General features: G+C 37.1%; 1 protein-coding gene across 1 annotated transcript; it reads left to right on the forward strand.

Annotated features, from left to right (window-relative positions):
* Positions 1-3,558: 3,558 nt before the first annotated feature.
* LOC122118337 (calcium-activated chloride channel regulator 1-like) lies at positions 3,559-12,244 on the forward strand. The gene is given in 8 exon segments (XM_042692298.1): positions 3,559-3,651; positions 4,448-4,672; positions 5,349-5,594; positions 5,597-5,621; positions 6,136-6,211; positions 6,213-6,295; positions 7,111-7,350; positions 11,928-12,244. Coding segments are annotated over 8 exon segments (1,305 nt in total).
* The last annotated feature ends 7,967 nt before the right edge of the window (positions 12,245-20,211 follow it).

Consider the following 20,211-nt stretch of genomic DNA (forward strand, 5'->3'; position numbering starts at 1 on the left):
TTCAATAAGAACCACTTAAACCCCAGTACTAGTGACTTGTGCCTGTAATACTTGCTACTTGGGAGGATGAGATCTTTGGGTGGCTGTTGGAAGGCAGCTTGAGCAGAAAACTACCTGTGAGATTCTTATCTCCAATTAGCCACTCACAAACTGGAAGTAGGGCTGTGGCTGAAAGTGGTGGAGCTCCAGCCTTGAGCAAAAGAGCTCAGGTATAACACCCTGAGTTAAAGCTCCACAAGTGGAAGGAAGGAAGGAAGGTATGACGAAAGAAAGGAAGGAAGGAAGGAAGGAAGGAAGCTATAAAGGAAGAAAAAATAAAACAGAAAAGAAAAAGAAAAGAAAGGAATAGAAAAGAACAGAAAGAAAAGGACACACATACATGTAAGAGAACTTAGTTGAAGACTACATTCTAGAATGTTGTGACAATATGATTTTTACAGTTTTGTCTACCTCAATTTAAGATCCAATTTAAAATGACTTATCTTGAAACAAGATAGAGATTTTTTTGACTAATACAAAATTAATGGTAATAGTCTAGAAGCCTAGCACAAGTGTTAAATCACTTGTTTAGTAAGTGCAAGGCCATGTGTTCCTATCCTAAATCTCAACAATTCACTCTCTCTAGACTCTTCTAATGACGACTACTGTTTATCAAAGAAGCTAATTTCCAAGTATTTTTCAAGCTTATACTCTCTGGTCCTCGTTTTCAAAAGTACTATTTGTGGTATATGTTTGAAAACAGCCGGAGGGCTGGGGTATGGCTCAGGGATAGTACTTATCTAGCATGCATAAGGCTCTGGGATTAATTTCTGGCATTGCTAAGAAGAAAAAAAGGGAAATGGTGGAAATAGAGTATACTTTTAAAAAAAAAAGTAAGCTCTGAAACGGAATGTTCTCTGGGTTTTTCTGAATTTAAATTTAAATTTGGATTTTTTGCAAAGGTGATGAACAGGGGGTTACAGTTACGTAAGGAAGGCAATGAGTACATTTTACAATCACTGTTACCCCTCTCTTACTTTCACTGCTTATAACTTCTCACTTCCCATCCCACCCTCCCAGTTGTAAAGTTCATCTCCAACATAGTGTCTAGTGACTACATTGTTACTTTAGTTCTTCCTTTGTCCTGCTGTTTCTATGATTCCCTTTCCCTTCCACAAATTAGATAAGCAACATCCCTGGCCATAAAAGAAATGCAAATCAAAACCACACTGAGATTCTACCTTACCCCAGTCAGAATGTTCTGAGATTCAATACCAAAGGTTTCCTTTTTGGAAAGTATAAATTCTCCATTCTTCAATCTCCTAAAAATGGCTTTCTCCCAAAGTCTTCCTGAATCCTTTCACCATAAATATTACCCAATTTTTGGGTCTCTAGTGATGACATTATAACTTTCCTATCGAATTGTTCTTGCCCTATCTTGTGTTGTTGTTGTTTTCTTCTTTTTTTTTTTTCTACAATTCTAATCTACAGAAGTGATTTTAATTTCTCCATCAGTAATGTTATATGTAATCATAATTTACTTGCTCAAGAGTAGAGCATTGGATGGGGCACCTAAATGCATTCATATATTTTCCATATAAAAGAAACAAGGGAAAACACTGAACATGTATTTTAATATGCATTTTTATCATCTTTAAATAATTGTACAAAGGAGTTTCCATTCAGCAAAGCAGTTTATGGACACAATGCATATTGATCAGTGTCAGCCTCCTTTCAATGTTCTCACCCTTCCCTCTCAACAGGCCACCTTCCCTCACTTTGCACAAGTTTGGAGGATTTGTTTTGACACTTGTGACTGTATTCTCCCCCATCCTCTCTTCATTCATCTACCCACCCTTCCATTGAGCCCATCTTACCCCTTTCAAATACAGGTTTCCTGGCTGAACTGTGAGTTAGACTTTCTAAGGAATTACACAGTTTGAGTTTTCTCCATACTCAATAAGCATTCATTGTGAGTCTAATATGCACCAGCATTTACAAGTATTTTCCCCTTGTTCTTGTATTTAATCTGACCAACAGCTCTTCTAGTTTTTATTTCCTCATTTTATAGTTAAAGAAACTAAGATTGAGAAAGATTAATCTCAGAAAAAAAAATTCTCCTTCCAAGAAAGGAGACAAGCTACTATGCATATGAATAATAACAAAAGCAAGACTAGATGTGGGGACTCACACCCATAATGATAGCCACACAGGGGGCTGTGGGTAGGAGGACTGCATCCAAGCCTGGCTGGAGTGACATTGTAAGACCCTCTCTGAAAGATGGCTAAAGCACAAAGGACTGGGAGGATGACTCAAGCAGCACAAGGCTCCCAAGTCCTAGTAATAAAATAGCAAATTACAAGAGCAATGCAGATGTTAGGCACAAACAAGTTCAAAGGAAATATATATTACTTTTCATGTGGATGGCTTAGTACATTTTTACAAATGAGGTTGGTCTTAGGCTGGAGCTGCAAGGGCACAGCAAGAAAAAATGAAAGAGCATTCCAAAAAGCCTGTGGTTTCAGTGTGCCAGACAGTTCTACCTCTAGTCTTAGGCATACACGGGGACTTGCCATAAAACATTGAGAGTTTGTATTTACATGATGACAAAATAAAAGAATTAAAATGGAAACGCTAATCATCAAAGTGAATAACAAGGTTGTATTGATTATATACATATAGTACTTACTACTGAGGTATTATATTAAGAGCTTGTTTGAAAACCTTGTAGATCTGATCCATAGATTTAGAACTTCTATAAGTACAAATTAATCTACACAACAATATTATTCTAGCACAACAAAAGAAAAAGCCTAAAAAATGAACTGCATAATTCTTACAAAAATAAAAATCCCATGAGTTTTAAGTGACCAAAGCAAGAAAGAGTAGGGTTTGTATTTTTCTAACTTTAGAGCCAGCTCACAATGCCATTGTACAACAAGTTCAAGCTAAGAACCATTTGTGTTCAATCAAAAAAAATTAAAAGAATGAAAGAAAACTTACCTGAAGCATATTAAGTTCCCAAGTTATGAAAGAACTTAAGCATTCAATGTTATTTGAAAGCTGAAATAAACAAGTACTAATCACAGAAGCTAAAACTTTTCCTACTGAATGAATCTCAGCTGTAACCCATCTACACATCACCTTTACAATAAAATAAAATTTAAAATAAATAAAATTAAGCCCTTAATTCCCTACCACATCTTGCCTCTCCCTGAAGAGCTTTTTTGTAAGGAGATCCTGAGGTCACATTTAATAGTAACAAGGATAACCAGTCACTACTATGAGCTTGACTATCTACACAGAGTATGCTAAGGATGTTTAGCATAATCCCTGCTGCTACTTCATAACTACATCTTTAGAATGAATAAGGAAGTTCACCTAGACATTTTAGTGTATTTTACCATATCAAATTTATGCAAATAGTTTGGTCTTGATTCAAATTCCTAAACTAATAGGCAGATAAATAAATACCCCCCCTTGCATTTCTATATAACTGTAGCCTGGGCAGAAATGGTGTTCAGTCTGAGGGGCATTCTATGCTTAGCTCTGCATCTCTTGTCAGAGGTAAAAAGCTCAATGGTAAAATTACCTGCCAATGCATATGTAGGTATTGTCATTTCAATTAACCCCTATGTAACAGAAGATGAAAAACTCATTCAGAATATCCAGGTAAGAGAAAACTTTTTTACTCATATATTTTTATTTTGATAACTATTTCTACCTTTGTACATATAAATACTCAGACCATTATAATTTCCCCATGTCGTTTGGACAGTATTCATCATTTGTGTAAAATGGATCCAAACTGCCAGTATTCAATCTGTTTCATTTTATGATTTAATTATGCATTAGTATTAGTAATCATTCCTTTATTGAATAATTAAAAGACAAAACTCGTAGTTAAGCTAATAGAAAGAAAGCTATTCTCAGGGACTTTAAATAATAATCTATGTTTAAGCCCCAGACTTTGTCAGAAAAATAGAAACTATTTTAATTTTAGCATATACTCAAGAGCAAGGAATTTTACTCTTATCCTAGAAATGAAAGAAACAAAATGGTTTGTGCAGTCATATAGTAAGTGCCAAACTTGGAATTGAAGCCAATTAGACATATGTATTATGCCTGTCATCCTCAGGAGGCTGAGGTAGAAGGATCAGAACTCAAATCAAGCCAGGGCAGGAAATTACATGAGACTCTTATGGAGAATTAACCACCAGAAAACCACAAGTGGCACTGTGCCTCAAAGTGGTAGAGCATCAGCCTTGAGAAGAGCTCAGGGACAGCACCCAGGCCTGGAGTTCAAGCCCCCCAATACCAACAAACAAAAACAAACAAACAAATACTGGAAGTGTAGTTCAGGGGCAGAGCACCTGCCTAACAAGTTTGTGTCCCTGAGTTCAAGCTGAGGTATTGTCAAAATAAATAACAAATTGGTTTTACGTGTTTCCTTTTACTGATGTAACAGTTGGAAAGCAAAGCCTTGAATGTCACAGGGAAGACATGGGCCAATGGCTCAGTGTCTGTGGACAGCACCACTGGAAATGACACATTGTTTGTTGTTACCTGGACAATGCAAAAACCACTAATTATTCTCCAAGATCCCAAAGGAAAAGAATATGATACCTCAGATTTCAAAGAACATAAGCAAAATAGTCGAACTTCCCATCTTCGAATACCGGGCATTGCAGAGGTAATTCTATTCTCTCATTTTCACTTTGTTTTTATTAATTACTGCTTTATAAATATGATTTTGTCTTGTATATTTTCAATATTAATATTAAAACAGGTCATCTGCCATAAAAATTAATGGAATATGTAATAATTCACATTCATATTATTTACTAGTTTGTAAAATCAGCTTTCAATTCACTATTAGAGCTGGGGGTGTAGTTTGGAAAAAGACAATTATCTAGTATAGATGAAAACCATTTCCATCCTCAAAATTACACACACACACATATACATATATATATACATACAAATAAGCTACATGCATACAACACATATATGTAAATGTATATGTATACTCACACATATATGCATATATATGTATTGTGTATGTATAAATACATAAACTCTTTATACTTTTAAATCAGTTTATATCCCAAGGAAAGAGTTTGTTTTGTTGCTCAAGACTGGCACTATTCTACTTGATCCATGGTATCAATCCTCCCTTTCTTTCTGATTTAATCGGAAATTAAAATTTATTACAGATTTTCCTGCCCTGGCTGGCTTCAAACTGCAATCCTCACATCTCAGTCTCCCCAGGAGCTAGGATTACAGGTCTGAACCACTGCCACTGGGTGGAAAGAGTAATATTAACAAGGCTTTGAAGGAGGTTTTGTTTTTTGTTTTTTTTTGTCCAGACAGGTACTTGGACTTATAGACTTTTAAATAATCAAGCCCAACCTCAATTTCTATCATTCACAATGACCACTGGAGCAAGAAATCCTTCCATAATTCCAGTAATGGCAGCTGCTTACAGGAGTCAAAATACAGCACAACACATAGACCCAGATATTGTTCATGCAGTTGTCAGGGAAGAGGATATGCTTATAGTGGACATTGATATAATAGTCATTATCGAAATGGAAGATGGACAGCAACTCTTGGACAGCAACTCTTGGACAATGATGCAGGTAACTAACATGTGCTTCAAATGTCATTGGACTTAAAACATATCCTAGAGAATTCTATGATGAAGTCATGAGATATATAAGCTTATACTACATATTTCAAGATTATAACGTTTATAAACATTTTACTGAGTCTGACAAAGTAAAATAAAACACGTTTATCTTTCAACCTCAAGAAAAATTTTATGTTTCTCATGGAATAGATGAATACAATCTTGCTCCAGTATTCTTAGTGTTAGTGTTTCAACTATAATTTCCCCAACTAGATATATTTTCTTTTTGATAAGGTTCTTTTATAAAATAATAGCCACTAATATCAGTTGAATACATACAATCACAGTTAGACTGTTTTCAATATCAAAAGATTAGCATGTGGCTAAGCCAAGGTTGGAATGGAGTCTAATTCTAGTATTCATATGTGCTGTGCTATCTCCCAAACTGCTGATATCATTACTGTTCCAGGAGAGAAACAGTAGACATTTGTATTTATTGGATAACTATTTATTTGAACCTAAAGGTGCTGGTACTGTCAAAAATGATGGTATCTACTCCAGATATTTTATGGACTACAATGGAAGTGGTAGATACAGTTCTTGTCCAGGCAAGTATTCACACAGCTAGACGGAGTTTAAGACGACAGAACAAGTCTCTGTACATACCTGGCCATGTTGTAAATGGTAAGTAGCATTAAAATTGAAACGAGTCACATGTTTTTGTACATTGCATGTAGCAAACATGGAAAATTTTATGTAATATGGAAGAGTCAAGTATATAATTATGTATTCAACTTCTTTGTTTCCAAATTATATTTATACTATTGGGTTGAGTATTAAATAGGTTGTCACATGTTTTGTTAACATCTACCATGGTTGATTTCAATTACAATGAAAAATTTTGGACTGAGCATCTGGTATGAGGCCAGCACTATAGAAGATGCTTGCTACAAAGATGAATGAAAGATAATGCTTGTACCAGGCTCATGTCTCACACTAGTCATACCAGCTACTCTGGAAGAAGAGATTGGCAGGATTGCAATTCTGGGCAAGCTGGGGCAAAAAATTCCTGAGACCTCCATCACAACAAAACGAAGGGCATGATGGGCATCTGTGGGAGCCTCAATAGGAAGCTTGCAGGCCCAGGCTTGCCTGGGGAGAAACCTTGGTAACATATCCAGAAAAGAACATAAGGAGGCCCAGAAGCTCTGAAGCATAGCTTAAGTGATACAGTGTCTAGCCAGTAAGAATGGGACCCTGAGTTAAAAAGGATCTTTGCCCTCAAAGAATTTCTAGTCAAGCAGTTAATAAAGATCAAAGATGGTTTTAACATAGCATAATATCTCCTCATTCATTTCAAAGTTATACTAAAACAAGAGGGTTGTTTCACTAAAAATTGTCACTTTTCTGTGTCTGCCATTAAGTTTTAACTTACCCCTCTACAAGATGAAGTATCCACATGACAATATGAAAAGTTACAAAATTACTCTTTGTGGTAGGTGCAATTGTACTGAACCCACCCAGACCTGAAGTTAAAGAAGACTTGGCAGAAGCTCAACTGGAAAATGTCAGCAGACCAACTTCAGGAGGGTCATTCACTGTATCAGGAGCTCCTCCTGCTGGTGACAATACTCCCTTGTTACCGCTCAGTAAAATCACAGGCTTGGAGACTGAGGTTAAAGGAGGTCTTGTTCACCTTTCATGGACTGACCCTGGCAGTACCCTTGATAAAGGCAAAGGTAGGCTTGACATTAAGCTTTTACATTTTCTAAAAGAATATCCCTTACCTTTCATTTTCTATTGTCTCATTTATAAATAGTATTTGCGGGTGTCTACATAGGCCATTATTCCTTTGATTTCAGATGTGAAACCTGAAAGACTAAGAGATAGAAATTGGGCCAAGTTATATCAATAACCTAGAATTCTAACCCGTTCTTGCCATGTCCTTTTGTACCAAACTGCTTTTCTGAGTTTGAACCATCCTAAACTTAATTGGGGAGGCCTGAATAACTGCTTCCTGTCCCTGGCAAGGAAAATCATTTTTCTAAGCATTCTCTACTTGTATAATTTTATTCATTAATCATTAAGTTTAAAACTGCATGAGATTCCTAGAAACTATCCCTATTAAGTCAATGACCATAAAAGACACATGACCAGACAAGTCATTTCGCAGTACTAAGACATGGAATGCTAATGGCATCTTACTTACTAAATAGAATTTTCAAAGCCCTATTTGTACCTGGGCACTGGTGGCTCAGGCCTGTCCTCCGAGCTACTCAGGAGGCTGAAATCTGAGGATCTCAGTTCAAAGTCAACCCAGGGAGGAAAGACTGTGAAACTCTTATCTCCAATATACTACCAGAAGACCAGAAGGGAACTGTAGATCAAGTGGTAAAGCACTAGCCTTGATCTGAAGAGCTGAGGGACAGTGCTCAGGCCTAGCGTTCAAGCCCTATGACTGACACAAACAGACAGACAGACAGACAGACAGACACACATACACACACACACACACACACACACACACACACACACACACAGCCATATTTGTTTGGGCATGTTGTTTTATTGTTAATGTTGGCATGTTTGCTTTTCTAAAAAATAGAAAAGAAGCTTTTATAAGCCAAAAGAAGTATAGAACATCACCCATACTTTTGCTTCAATGTTGAAAACAATCACTATGACCACTTTGAAAATACATCATTTTCCTCTGACTTTTCAATAGATAGCAGAATCAAATCAAATATTAGTATTGCCACTAAAAACACCAAGAAGGAAATCATATAATCAAATATATAGCTCTAAATTAATTTGGTAAAGGTGGAGCCTTCAGTAGAAGATTTGTCTCTTATGAAATGTCCTTTGTGCTGGTTACAGAAACTAAAAGAAGTGATGTGCTACTAGTAGGCACTGGGGAATTATCACTCTGTACTTTCTTCTGAAGGGCAGGAAGGATAATTGTGGCTGGCAAGCATTTCACTTAAACATCATAAAATACCTTAAGAGAAGGGCAGTGGTGGTTCACACCTGCAAGCCTAGCTACTCAGAAAGCTGACATCTGAGAATCATCATTCAAAACTACCCCATGCAGGAATGTCCATGAGGCTTTTATCTCCAATTGACTGCCCAAAAGAACAAAAGTAAGAAGTAGAGCTGTGGCCTCAAGTGGTGGAGTGCTAGCCTTAAGCAAACAAGCTGTGTCCAGGCCCTGAAGTCAAGGCCCAAGGGCCAGCAAAGGATAAAGAAAGATATCTCAAAGAGGAAATGAGCATTTCCATAATCTTGAGTGAAGGACTTATATTTTCCCAGTCATACTTTCCATACCTGTTTTCCATACCTGGTAAATCTGCTGATTTACCAAGACGCCAGTGGCTCATCCATGTAACTGGACAAACTTAGGAAGCTGAGATGTGGAAAATCACATTTTGGGCAGAAGTCCATGAGGTTCCATATCCAGTTAACCCGAAAAAAAAACGATCATGAGGACTTGAGTTCAATCCCCTATTATAGCAAGAAGAGAAATACAGATTTAGAATTACCAAAATAATTACATAAGATTCCAATATTTTATACTTCTGTACTTGTATCATTTGGGGTATCAATTTAACAAGTATATCATTGGCCAACTAGTAACTAAGGAAAACACATATATACCCAGTACAATATTGTGATCTCTAGATGGTAGTATAAAAATATAGTCTATTCTCAAGAGCAATAGAATCTCATCAGAATGAAAAGTTAAGCCAGAAAAATCTGGAAAACACCATTCCATGCAGTAGAAGTTCATGGAAGAAAATATCAAGGCCAATGAATTACTTTAGCAAGACATCATGAGAAAGAGGTCTTGTCTGGGCCTTGAAGAATAAGATTTCCATATAGAGGACTGGGAAGGTGGTTCAGTGTAGAGTGAATGCATGAAGCCCTGGGTTCAATGCCTCAGCACCACATAAGCAGAAAAAACTGGAAGTGGTGCTGTGGCTCAAGTGGCAGAGTGCTAGCCTTGAGCTGAGGAGCTCAGGGACTGCGCCCAGAAGCAGAGTTGAGTCCCCACAACTGACAAAAAAAAAAAATCCGTATAGAGATAGAGAAAATGAAGCCATTGAAGGAGTTCAAATCCAATGACATCATCAAGGTCAAGAAAGGAAAAGTAGCTTGTCATAGTCGCTCTTGCCTATAATTCCAGCTAATGAAAAGGTAGGAAGACTCCACAAAGACTACAGCTCAGAGAAAAAGTTAAAATTCCCCATCATAACACACCAAAGGAGCTACACATGGGGAAGGTGAGCCTGCAACCTCAGCTGTTCAGGAAGCAAAGGCAGGAGGATTGTGGTGATGCTCCAAGATTGGTGCAAGGCAAAAGTGAGGTCCTGTCTAAACATGAAGCTAACAGCAAACACAGGCTGGCAATGTGTCTCAAGTGGTAGAGTGCTTGCCTAGCATGTGCAAGACCAAGAACTCAAACTCAAGGCCTGTCAAACATTAAAATTAAAGAAGAAAACCTTCATAATATTTGAGTTAAACAGGGGAGGAAGGAGAGGGAGGGGAAAGGGGGGAGGAGGGAAAGGGAGAAGAAGACTTATCTCAGTGGAACACAAGGTTTATGTGCAGAATGGTAGAGTATGCCAACAAGGCTATGTATAGAGAAACTACATGTTAATCTTAACCTAGCCCGGCCAGGTGCTGATGGATGACTGCTATAATCCTAGCTGCTCAAGAGGCAGAGATCTAGGATAGTGACTGATCTGAAGCCAACACAGTCAGGAAAGTCCCTAAGACATTCATAAAAGCTCATAAAACTCATAAAAGCTGGAGGTGGGGCTGTGGCTCAAGTGGTAGTACCTTCAGCAAAAAGAAGCTCAGGTCCAGAGTTCAAGCCACAGGAACCGCACCATAAAAAAAAAAGGCAAAAGTTACTTACCTCATTCTTAAAATACTGTCATCCTTCCACAAAACATAACAAATAAAGTCTTCATCTCAAAGAGGGACACTCAATGTTCTAACATCAAATTGTAAACATGAAAAGTTTTTTGTTTAGTTTTCATATCTGTTGTTATATTAGGGATAGGGATTGTCTTAAGCATGTAAGGCAAGCACTCTATCACTTGAGTCTGCTCTTTTGGATTTGGTGAATTTTTAGACAGTCTTAAACTTCTTGCTTGGACTGGCAGAAGACTGCAATTCTGCTGCCTGTACCTTTTGCATAGTATGGATTGCAGGTATGTTCTACCATGTTTGTTAAGATGTGAGTCTTTATGCCCCAGCCGGTCTTGAGCAAAGATTCTTCACATCTTCCCTTCCAAAGAATCTGGGATTACATATGGAAGCCACCATAACTAGCTACAGGATATATTTTTTAAATGTGAATGCCAGCCCCGATTCTTAAATCCAGAGACTCAGTACTGTGTCTGAGCTTCTTTGTTCAAGGCTTGTACCCTATCCCTACAGTCACGGCTCAACTTCTAGCTTCTGCTGGTTAGTTAGAGATAAGTCTCATAGACTTGCCTGCCTAAGCTTCAAAACAACAAGCTCACCTCTAAGCCTCATGGGTAGCTAGGATTATGAGCATGAACCACTGGTACCACCTAGAACATCACTCTGGTAGAATTTTAAAAGCAGTTGGGATGAAGCCTTTATGTGGGCATCCTACTTCCTTTCTTAACTATTCATAGTTGTAGCTAACATTTCAAACATTCATTCTTTACGTATTTAATTGTGCTAACCACTTCATGTACTATTGTGTATAATTCTCAACAGTGGAGTAGGAGATACTCAATAAATATTTGATAGAGCTAAATGACTAAATCTATATTTTCCATTTTTGATAAGCTTCAGATGAGAAAGTTGAGGTAAAACGTTCTATTACTTAGAAAACCAGTAATGGAGATCACCAGTCAAGGTCTGCCCTAGGTCCTGAGCTTAGTACAAACTCCAGCTTTTGGGTCTCCTCCCACTCCTCTGTTCCTTGATCATCTCACTTCTTCCCCTCTCATATTACTTTCTTTCAGCTTCATAAGAAAGCACACTTGAGCATTGCTGTGCTCCCTGTTCCAAATCAAAAAGCTCATTCAGCTCTGTATATCTCTCTGCATAAACTAAATTCTGTCAGGGAGGGAGGCTCAGTGCTTCATGGCAGTGAATGAAAATTTTCTGTGATCTTATAATACATTTTAAAAACCTCATGTACTTGTTATACTAAGAACAATTGTGTAACCAGACAAACGCTGTAACTGGCGTTCTCTAAACTATAGTGAGCATCTGATCAGTGCCCACCAGGCAACGTGCCTGCAGTGAGCCATCCTGTCTGTCTGTGTTCCAGCTGGCAACTGCACCATAAGAATAAGGAAGTCTTCCCAGGAGCTCCAACATGATTTTGACCATACTGTTGATCTAACATCTAAGGAGGCTGGCTCTGAAGAAACATTTGGATTTAAAGCAGAACGTTTTAAAGTAGAGAATGGCACGAAGATCTTCATTATAATCAAAGGCAACAATGAATCTCATCTCATATCAGAAGTCAAACGAGCAATTAGGTTCACTGCTCCACAAGATTCCAGCATCCCTGCTCTGGGCATCAATATTTCTGCAACCAGTTTGGCTATTTGGGTGTCGGCTATGATTTTGTCTGTAATTTAACCTAGAGAATGTATTAGAAAGGAAATTATGATTTTTGTCAGTGATTTAAACTAGAGAATATTTTAGAAAGAAAATTATGATTTTGTGTGTTATTTAAACTAGAGAATATATTAGAAAAAATTCAGTGTCATAAATATTTAGTAAGCACATTTAATTTAGTACAGAAATAATCATTTTCCTAATCACTTAATATCAATTAGATTATTAAATGCATATCAAAATATTTTGTCTTTAGACAATCCATTCCTTCACTTGGTTATTGTGTTCTTTTTGCCATTGTTCGGTTTGCTTTTTTTTCTTACTATTCTGAGTATTAAACCTATGTTTGACAAGAGCTCTACCACTCTTTAATTTTCAACATTAAAGATGTGGACCGAAGGGAACCCTACTGCATTGTTGGTGGGAGCGTAAAGTTGTTCAACCACTTTGGCAAGTAGTGTGGAGGTTCCTCAAAAGACTCCACATAGAGCTCCCCTATGACCCAGCAAATCCCGCTTTTGGGCATTTACTCGAATGATCACAAACAAGACCATACTAAAGCTAGCAGCACAGCTATGTTTATTGCAGCATTATTTACCATAGCTAAGATATAGAATCAACCCAGATGCCCCTCAGTAGATAATGCATCAATAAAATATGGTTAATATCCACAAAGAAAGAATAATATTGCCCCATTTGTTAGAAAATGGAAAGACTTGGAAAAATTATATTAAGTGAAGTAAGCCAGGCCCAAAGAAACGTAGGTTCCATGGTTTCCCTTGTTTGCAATAACTAGTATATGCCTGAGACAAATAGAAATGGTCAGATAAGATGATATTAGGTGAAATGAACCCCAAGATAAGGACACAAGTGGTTCTTTTTCTTGCTACTGTTTCTAATATATTTATAAGGTGATGGTTTTGTTGCTTTGTATGTCCCTCCCCCACGGTATAACCCCTGTTTTTATGGTATTTGATGTCAGTATAATTTGGGGAGAGAAAGGGAAAAACCCAAATTGTTTAATTAGTGTTACAGTTGACCCATTGCAACAATGAGATGTCCAAAATGCTATAAGGAGGGGAGTGTAGGCGTGGTGATGGGAGGGCAGGGATGGTTGGGGATAAACAGAGGAGGCAGCAACAATGCTTGATAAGAAATGTACTTATTACATTGCTCATGTAATTGTAACTCTTCTGTATGATATTTTCACAATAAAAAACTTATTGAAAAAAATGAGGATGTTTGTTTCTATTTATGGGCTTTTTTTATGTTTTAAGAAACATTTTTAGAGAATTCCACAAACTTATTTAATTTATGAACCAAGTGAAATTTATACAAGGCATTTGAAAAAATCTATGTTTATACAGTAATACTATAACATCCCTCATTAGATTATATTATCCCACAATAAATTATGAATGAATTATCCATGTTTACAAAGTGTATAATACAAAGGACTACAAAGAAATTTTCAATACAAAATGACCTAATGTGGTAAGAAAAACAAATTTGTTTTTATAATGGAAAGTCCTCTTCTGTAGAAATAGTTGACTATCACAATAGAGTTCTATATTTATGTATGGACCATCCTTCGATCAAGAGTATTGTTAGTCTGCCTGAGTGATCAGCCCCCTTCTGCCTGTGTTAGTCCCTGCCAGAAAATCACATAGACATCCAGAAATCTTGCTGTGGGAGACAATGTTTAGGAATATCTGCCTGTTCTCCAGAATTTATGGGTGACTCAGAAAGCACAGGGGTACCCTGGGTGGGAGGGCATCATCAGGGAAGACAAAGAAGAGTCCCCTTGTGAAATGAGAGAAGCAAAGGTTGATTGAAAGGACAGTTAAGACAATATGATGTGGTGGGAAGGTGGCTCAGTGGTAGAGCACTTGCCTTGCATGCATGAGGCCCTGGGTTCGATTCCTCAGCACCACATAAGCAAAAAGAAAAAAAAGCCGGAATTGGCCCTGTGGCTCAAGTGGTAGAGCGCTAGCCTTGAGCTGAAGAGCTGAGGGATAGTGCTCAGGCCCAGAGTTCAGGCCCCACGATTGGACGCCCCCCAAAATAAATATGTGAAAGGAGTGTGAACAGTGAGTAAAGAGGTAAATTTCAGGGGGCATGAAATCCACAAAGTCTCCTTTAAAAGTAAATCCGGTACAAGGTCTAACAGGTGGGTGAGGTTAATAGGTTCCTCAAAGGAGAGTAATTCCCCCCATAAAGTATAGAGGAGGAGCTAAAAGCAATCCAGAAAGGGATTTGTCAGGTCATGGTCCACAAGATCAGTCAACGGAAGTGGGGGGGGGAATATTGTCGGGAAAGAGGTGAAGTTGCACATTGGTCAGTGGAGGGCTGTGGCTGTTCTCTGTGGTCTGTGCTCTGGAATGGGCTGATTGAACGCCTCCTGCTGAGGGGTCTGCAATTTCTACACAGATGGGTCAGACAGTTGAAATCTCTCAGTATTCTCCTGGCTGTTTTCTTTGAGTAGACTGGTTTTTGCAGGCTTGTGCCCCACGGATTTAGGCCGTGGCCCCTGAGTAATTTACCAGAGTGTCAACCTCATTAACTAGATCTTTTCCCAATATTTTTCCAATTTTTCCTATGTTTTAAGCAGACATAGGAGATGTGTGCCTAAAACCATCTCTTCCAAGTGCAGTCTCTAACTTGCCTTGGCTAGTATTTGCTATTTAGCCTTTTGGGCTCTTTCATTCTCTCGCATTGTACACCTTGAATGCTGTCTGTAAAGTCTCCACTGGGGTGTGAGGTGTCCCTTATCCAATTTTTTAAGTGTGGCCTTAATGTCTGAGGTACACTGGGAGAAAAATCAATCATTCATAATATTTTTATCTATATAAACTTATCTGCAATTGTTTCATTTCTTAGCATTTGACCAAATAAATATTTAGCTAATTAGGGAATAAGCTACTTTGGAATACCTTTACCTAAGAAGGTGATAGTATTAGCAATGACTTAGAGAAGGCATACTCCCACTTTAGTGTACAAAACACAAGACACTGAGTCCTTTCTCTAGGTAACCTGGGACATTTGTACAGGTAAACATGTTCAGATTTATAGTGTTACAACCTCTTGGCATAGGCCCTTGTTTTAATAGTGTCTGATTTAGACTGTTAGCCCTTTAGGGCAATGTGTTTTGTAATTTAACAACTGATTCTAATGCTGGTGATGCTGAGAAGTATGCCGTTTGTTTGTTTTTGTTATTTTGCCAGTACAGGGGCTTGAACTCTGAGGTTCATTCTCATTCTGCTTGCTTATTTGCTTGCACAGCTGGATCCCTACCACTTCAGGCTTACGTTTAGTCCAGCTTTGTGTTGGTTAGTTGGAAATGGCATCTTGAGAACTTTTATGCTCAGGCTCAATCCTCTAGATCTCAGTCTCGTGAGTATTAGAGCCACCATGTACCTCTAATTCGAATACAGTTTTATTTTATCTGAACATCTCTATTCTAATAGTAGATAGGATGGGTTTTTCTGTCAGAGGAGATATTTAAGTGATCATGAAAGCAAGAGCAAGATAAAGGGAGAAAAGGGATTCTTGAAGATGAGACAACCTGTCTTTTTTTTTTTTTTTTTTTACAATAAAGACAGTTAAATGCTACCCCAAGAAACTTCATTTGTTTTTAGTAGGGACCCTTTGACCTAAACAGAGAGATTACATAATATAAAATAAAGTAGGTAGAAAGCAATCCATTGGGCAGACAAATAGTAAAAAAGGGTATTAAAATCTAGTTATAAAATAAGATAGAAATGTGAGGTGTTAAAATGTTTATTAAGCAAAAACAAATATCAATCTGTACCTATTTGTTAAATTGATATTTTGGTATCAAGACAACACAACAGACATCAATTCAATAACATATTGTCCTGGCAGCATATAATGGGAAATATTTTCCAGATTTAAATGTGAAATACTGAGTCATGCTTATAGGAGCAAATGCTTATCTTAAGCATAGGTCCCATGGTTTCCCTTATTTTCAGTATCTAGTATATGTATGAGTCAAGCAGAAAAGGTCAGATAATGTGATGTTAGGAAAATGAACCCTTAGATATGTATTTAAATGTTTTTTTCTTTCATGCATTTGTTTCTAACGCATTTATAAGATTATTTCTTTGTTACTTTGTATGTACCTCCCCCTCAGTATAACCCCTGCTTTCACTATATTTGATGTCGGTATAATTTGTGCAGGAGATAGGGAAAAACAAGTCGTTTAAGGATACAGGTGGACCCGTTGCAACAATGAGAAGTACAAGTTGTCATGCCAAAAACAAACTTTACAACTTTGGTTGGGGGGAGAATTGGGTGGGGGGGCTGGGGGAGGCTGGGAAGTGATGTGAAGGGTAAACAAAGGAGAAGGCTGCAATGCTTGATAAGAAATGTACTCATTATCTTGCCCATGTAATTGTAACCCCTCTGTATAGTATGTTCACAAAAAATAAAAATAAAAAAAAGAAAAAATATAAATTTGTCTTTTAATTTATCAAAACAAGAATAATAACATTTATTTCTATAAAAAGGTGTTGATTCTTTCAAGAATGATGGAGTCTACTCCAGTTATGTTACAGCTTATCCAAGAAATGGTAGATCTAGCTTAAAAGTGTGGGCTCATGGAGGAATGCATTCTGCCAGCCAAAGCATTCAGTATCCAGCAAATAGAGCTGCTGGGTAGTGAATAGTGATTCATAATATATAGAATCCAGTCATAGCTTGAATAGTATTTGCAATTTCATATAACAAAAGCTTCAAATATTTTACAATTTAAAAATATTTTAGCCAGGCATGGATGGCTCCTGCCTATAATCCTAGCTATTGAGGACACTGAGATATGAGGATCATAGTTCCAAGCCAGCCTGGGCAGGAAAGTCCATGAGACTCTTATCTCCAATAAATCACTCAGAAAACCAGAAGTGGCACTTTGACTCAGGTGGTAGAATGCTAGCCTTGAGCTGAAGAGCTGAGGAACAGTGCCCAGGCCCAGAGTTCAAGCCCCAGGACCAACAAAAACAAAAAAAAGTATTGCTTTTTCTATCTTTACAGTGAAGTTTGCAGATCATTTCCTTTAGGTTAATCTCAACTTTGGAAAACTACTTGGCATCTGGTAATAATGCAAAAGATCAGTATTATGTTAGTTTGGAACACCTTAACTATATTAGCCGTAATACAAAGAGTTTTGAGGCAGGACAAAAGAAGAAAATCTACTATGTTATGAGATGAAGTACACAGTGGCAGGATTTACCATTCAGAATACATGGCTATAAGACAACATTTAGGTAGAGGGTTTTTATTAACTCAAAACAAAAAAATGATGACAATAAGTATTAAGGATGCAAACTTTGCTGCCTTTCCTTTGGTTCTTTTCTCTTGTGACTTTCATTACCAATTGGAAAATAATGAGAAGTATTCCAGAGGTGATCCCAGCTACTCAGGATTCTGAAATCTGAGGATGCAGGTTCAAAGTCAGCCTTGGCAGAAGAGTCTGTAAAACTTCTTTTTCAAAACCATTTTTAACATTTTCTTATTTTATATATATATATATATATATATATATATATATATATATATATATTAGTATATTTGGCAGAGTTTAAAAGCCAGAATTCAATGGAACATAGTGTTGCACACTCTTAATACTATCAGAGTACTTGGGAGGGTGAGGGAGAAGAATCATGGGTTCCAAACTGGCTTGAGTTACACAGCGATTTCTAGGCCACCTGTAATCACAGTGATATCCTGTGTTTAGAATGAGCAACACATAAGGGAGACCATGGACCTATGTTTCTTTGGGCCTGGCTTACTTCACTTCATATATTTTATTCCGTCTTTCCATTTCCTAACAAATGGGGCAATGTCATTCTTTCTGATGGAGGCATAGAATTCCATTGTGGATATATACCATATTTTCTTGATGCATTCATCCACTGAGGGGCATCTGGGTTGGTTCCATATCTTAGCTATGGTAAATAATGCTGCAATAAACATAGTTGTGCTGGTGGCTTTAGTATGGCCTTGTTTGTGATCATTGAGGTAAATGCCCAAACTGCAATAACTAGTATATGTCTGAGACAAGCAGAAAAGTTCAGACAAGTTGATGTCAAGTGAAAAGAACCCCAAGATAAGGACTCAAATGTCTTTTCATTCTTGCTATTGTTTCTAACATATTTATAAGGTGATTTTTTTGGTGATTTGTATGTTCCCCTCCCCCCACAGGATAACCACTGTTTTCAGTGTATTTGATGTTGGTATAATTTGGGGAGGTAAAGGGAAAGAACAAATTGTTTAAATAAGGATAGAGGTGGACCCATTGAAACAATGAAATGGACAAGATGCTTAGTCGATAAACAATCTTTAGAACTTTGGTGGGGGGAGAGAGGAATGGGAAGGTAGACATGGAAAAGGGAAACAAAGGGGGAGGAAACAATTCTTGATAAGAAATGTACGCATTACCTTGCTCATGTAATTCTAACCCCTCTGTATGGTATTTTCACAATAAAAAACTTATTAATAGTTAAAAAAATAAATCCTTCTAGCATTTTGACTTTCAATTCATTGATATGTTTATTTAGCAGTGTTCTTGAAATTGTTACTTAAATATTTTGATCATTCTTTGTCTTTTTTTTTTTTGTATTTGTTTTTCTGCTTATGTGGTGCTGAGGAATCAAACCCAGGGCTTCATGCATGAAAGGCAAGTGCTCTACCACTGAGCCACCTTCCCAGCCCCATTATTTTTCTTATTTTCTAATGATTCATAAAAATATGAAATTTTGTGGATTTAAGTCTGTCATCAGAAGTGTGATTTGTAAATATATTTCCTGGTTTGTGATAACATTTTCTCTTTATGAGGACTTTGAACAATAAAGAATTTTAATTTTGATAATATCGGATTAATCTACAGTCTTTTAAGGATCATACTGTCGATACCATATATAAGAAATCGTTATATAATAGAAGATGGTAACAATTAAAAAAAAAGAGCAAACAACAACATCAATAACAAATATATTCATTGATTTTAGCAGTCAAAATTTATCTTTTATAAAAAGTTTTAGGCTGATATAAACATTTATTTTGCCTAAACAATATTTTTTAGAATACATAGAAGGAAATTGAATATGGTATTCTAGTTACTAAAACATTGAAAACTCTTTTTTCCTTAGTTCAACAGTAGATCATAAGAATAAGTAGAAACATACTTGACCTGAGACACCATTTTGACAATGCTCTTCAAGTTCACACTTCTAACCTGTTTGCAAGTGAAGCCAACTCTGAGGAGACCTTTGCATTTAAGCCAGGAAATATCTCAGAGGAAAATGCTGCTCACATATTCATTGCCATTCAAAGTAGAGACAAGAGCAGTTTGACATCAAAATTATCCAACATTGCACAAGTAGCTTAGTTTGTCCCTGATGCAGATCCGGTGCTGGTAATGCCAAGTCTGCAGTCAATGTTACCACTCTGGTGCTGTCAGTGATGGCATCAGTGGTACTTGTGTGTCTTATTGTAGGTGCCACTGCTTTCCTCCCAGAAAGAAAATCTTCAAGAAGACCTTCAACAACACTTTTAAAAAGCAGAAACAACAATAAAAAGACTATTCCTCTATTTCTTAATCATCCTATCTGATCATAAACTCATAAAAATAATCTTAAAAGATCTAGAAAGATTATTAATTAAGCAAAAATAGTTGTTCATGTGAATAACTGGGATATTACAGTTTTGCATTTTATTCATTCATTTTCTTAACATAGAGATAAAGGTGTTTATATTGATTCCTAGGTGTGTATTATTTTTTGATACACATTTTGATACACATTTCATTCTGAAATGAGCTGTATATGGTGACTCATGCCTCTAACTCCACAGTGACTCTAGAGATGGAAATGAGAAAGATCACTATTCAAGGCCAGCCTCAGCATAAAGTCACACTTCATTACATATAATAAGCTGGGTCATTCCAGTTACAAGAAGGCATGATGATACCC

This window comes from Dipodomys spectabilis, unplaced genomic scaffold, assembly GCF_019054845.1.
Source record: "Dipodomys spectabilis isolate Male_0828 unplaced genomic scaffold, ASM1905484v1 ptg000148l, whole genome shotgun sequence".
Classification (NCBI taxonomy): domain Eukaryota; kingdom Metazoa; phylum Chordata; class Mammalia; order Rodentia; family Heteromyidae; genus Dipodomys; species Dipodomys spectabilis.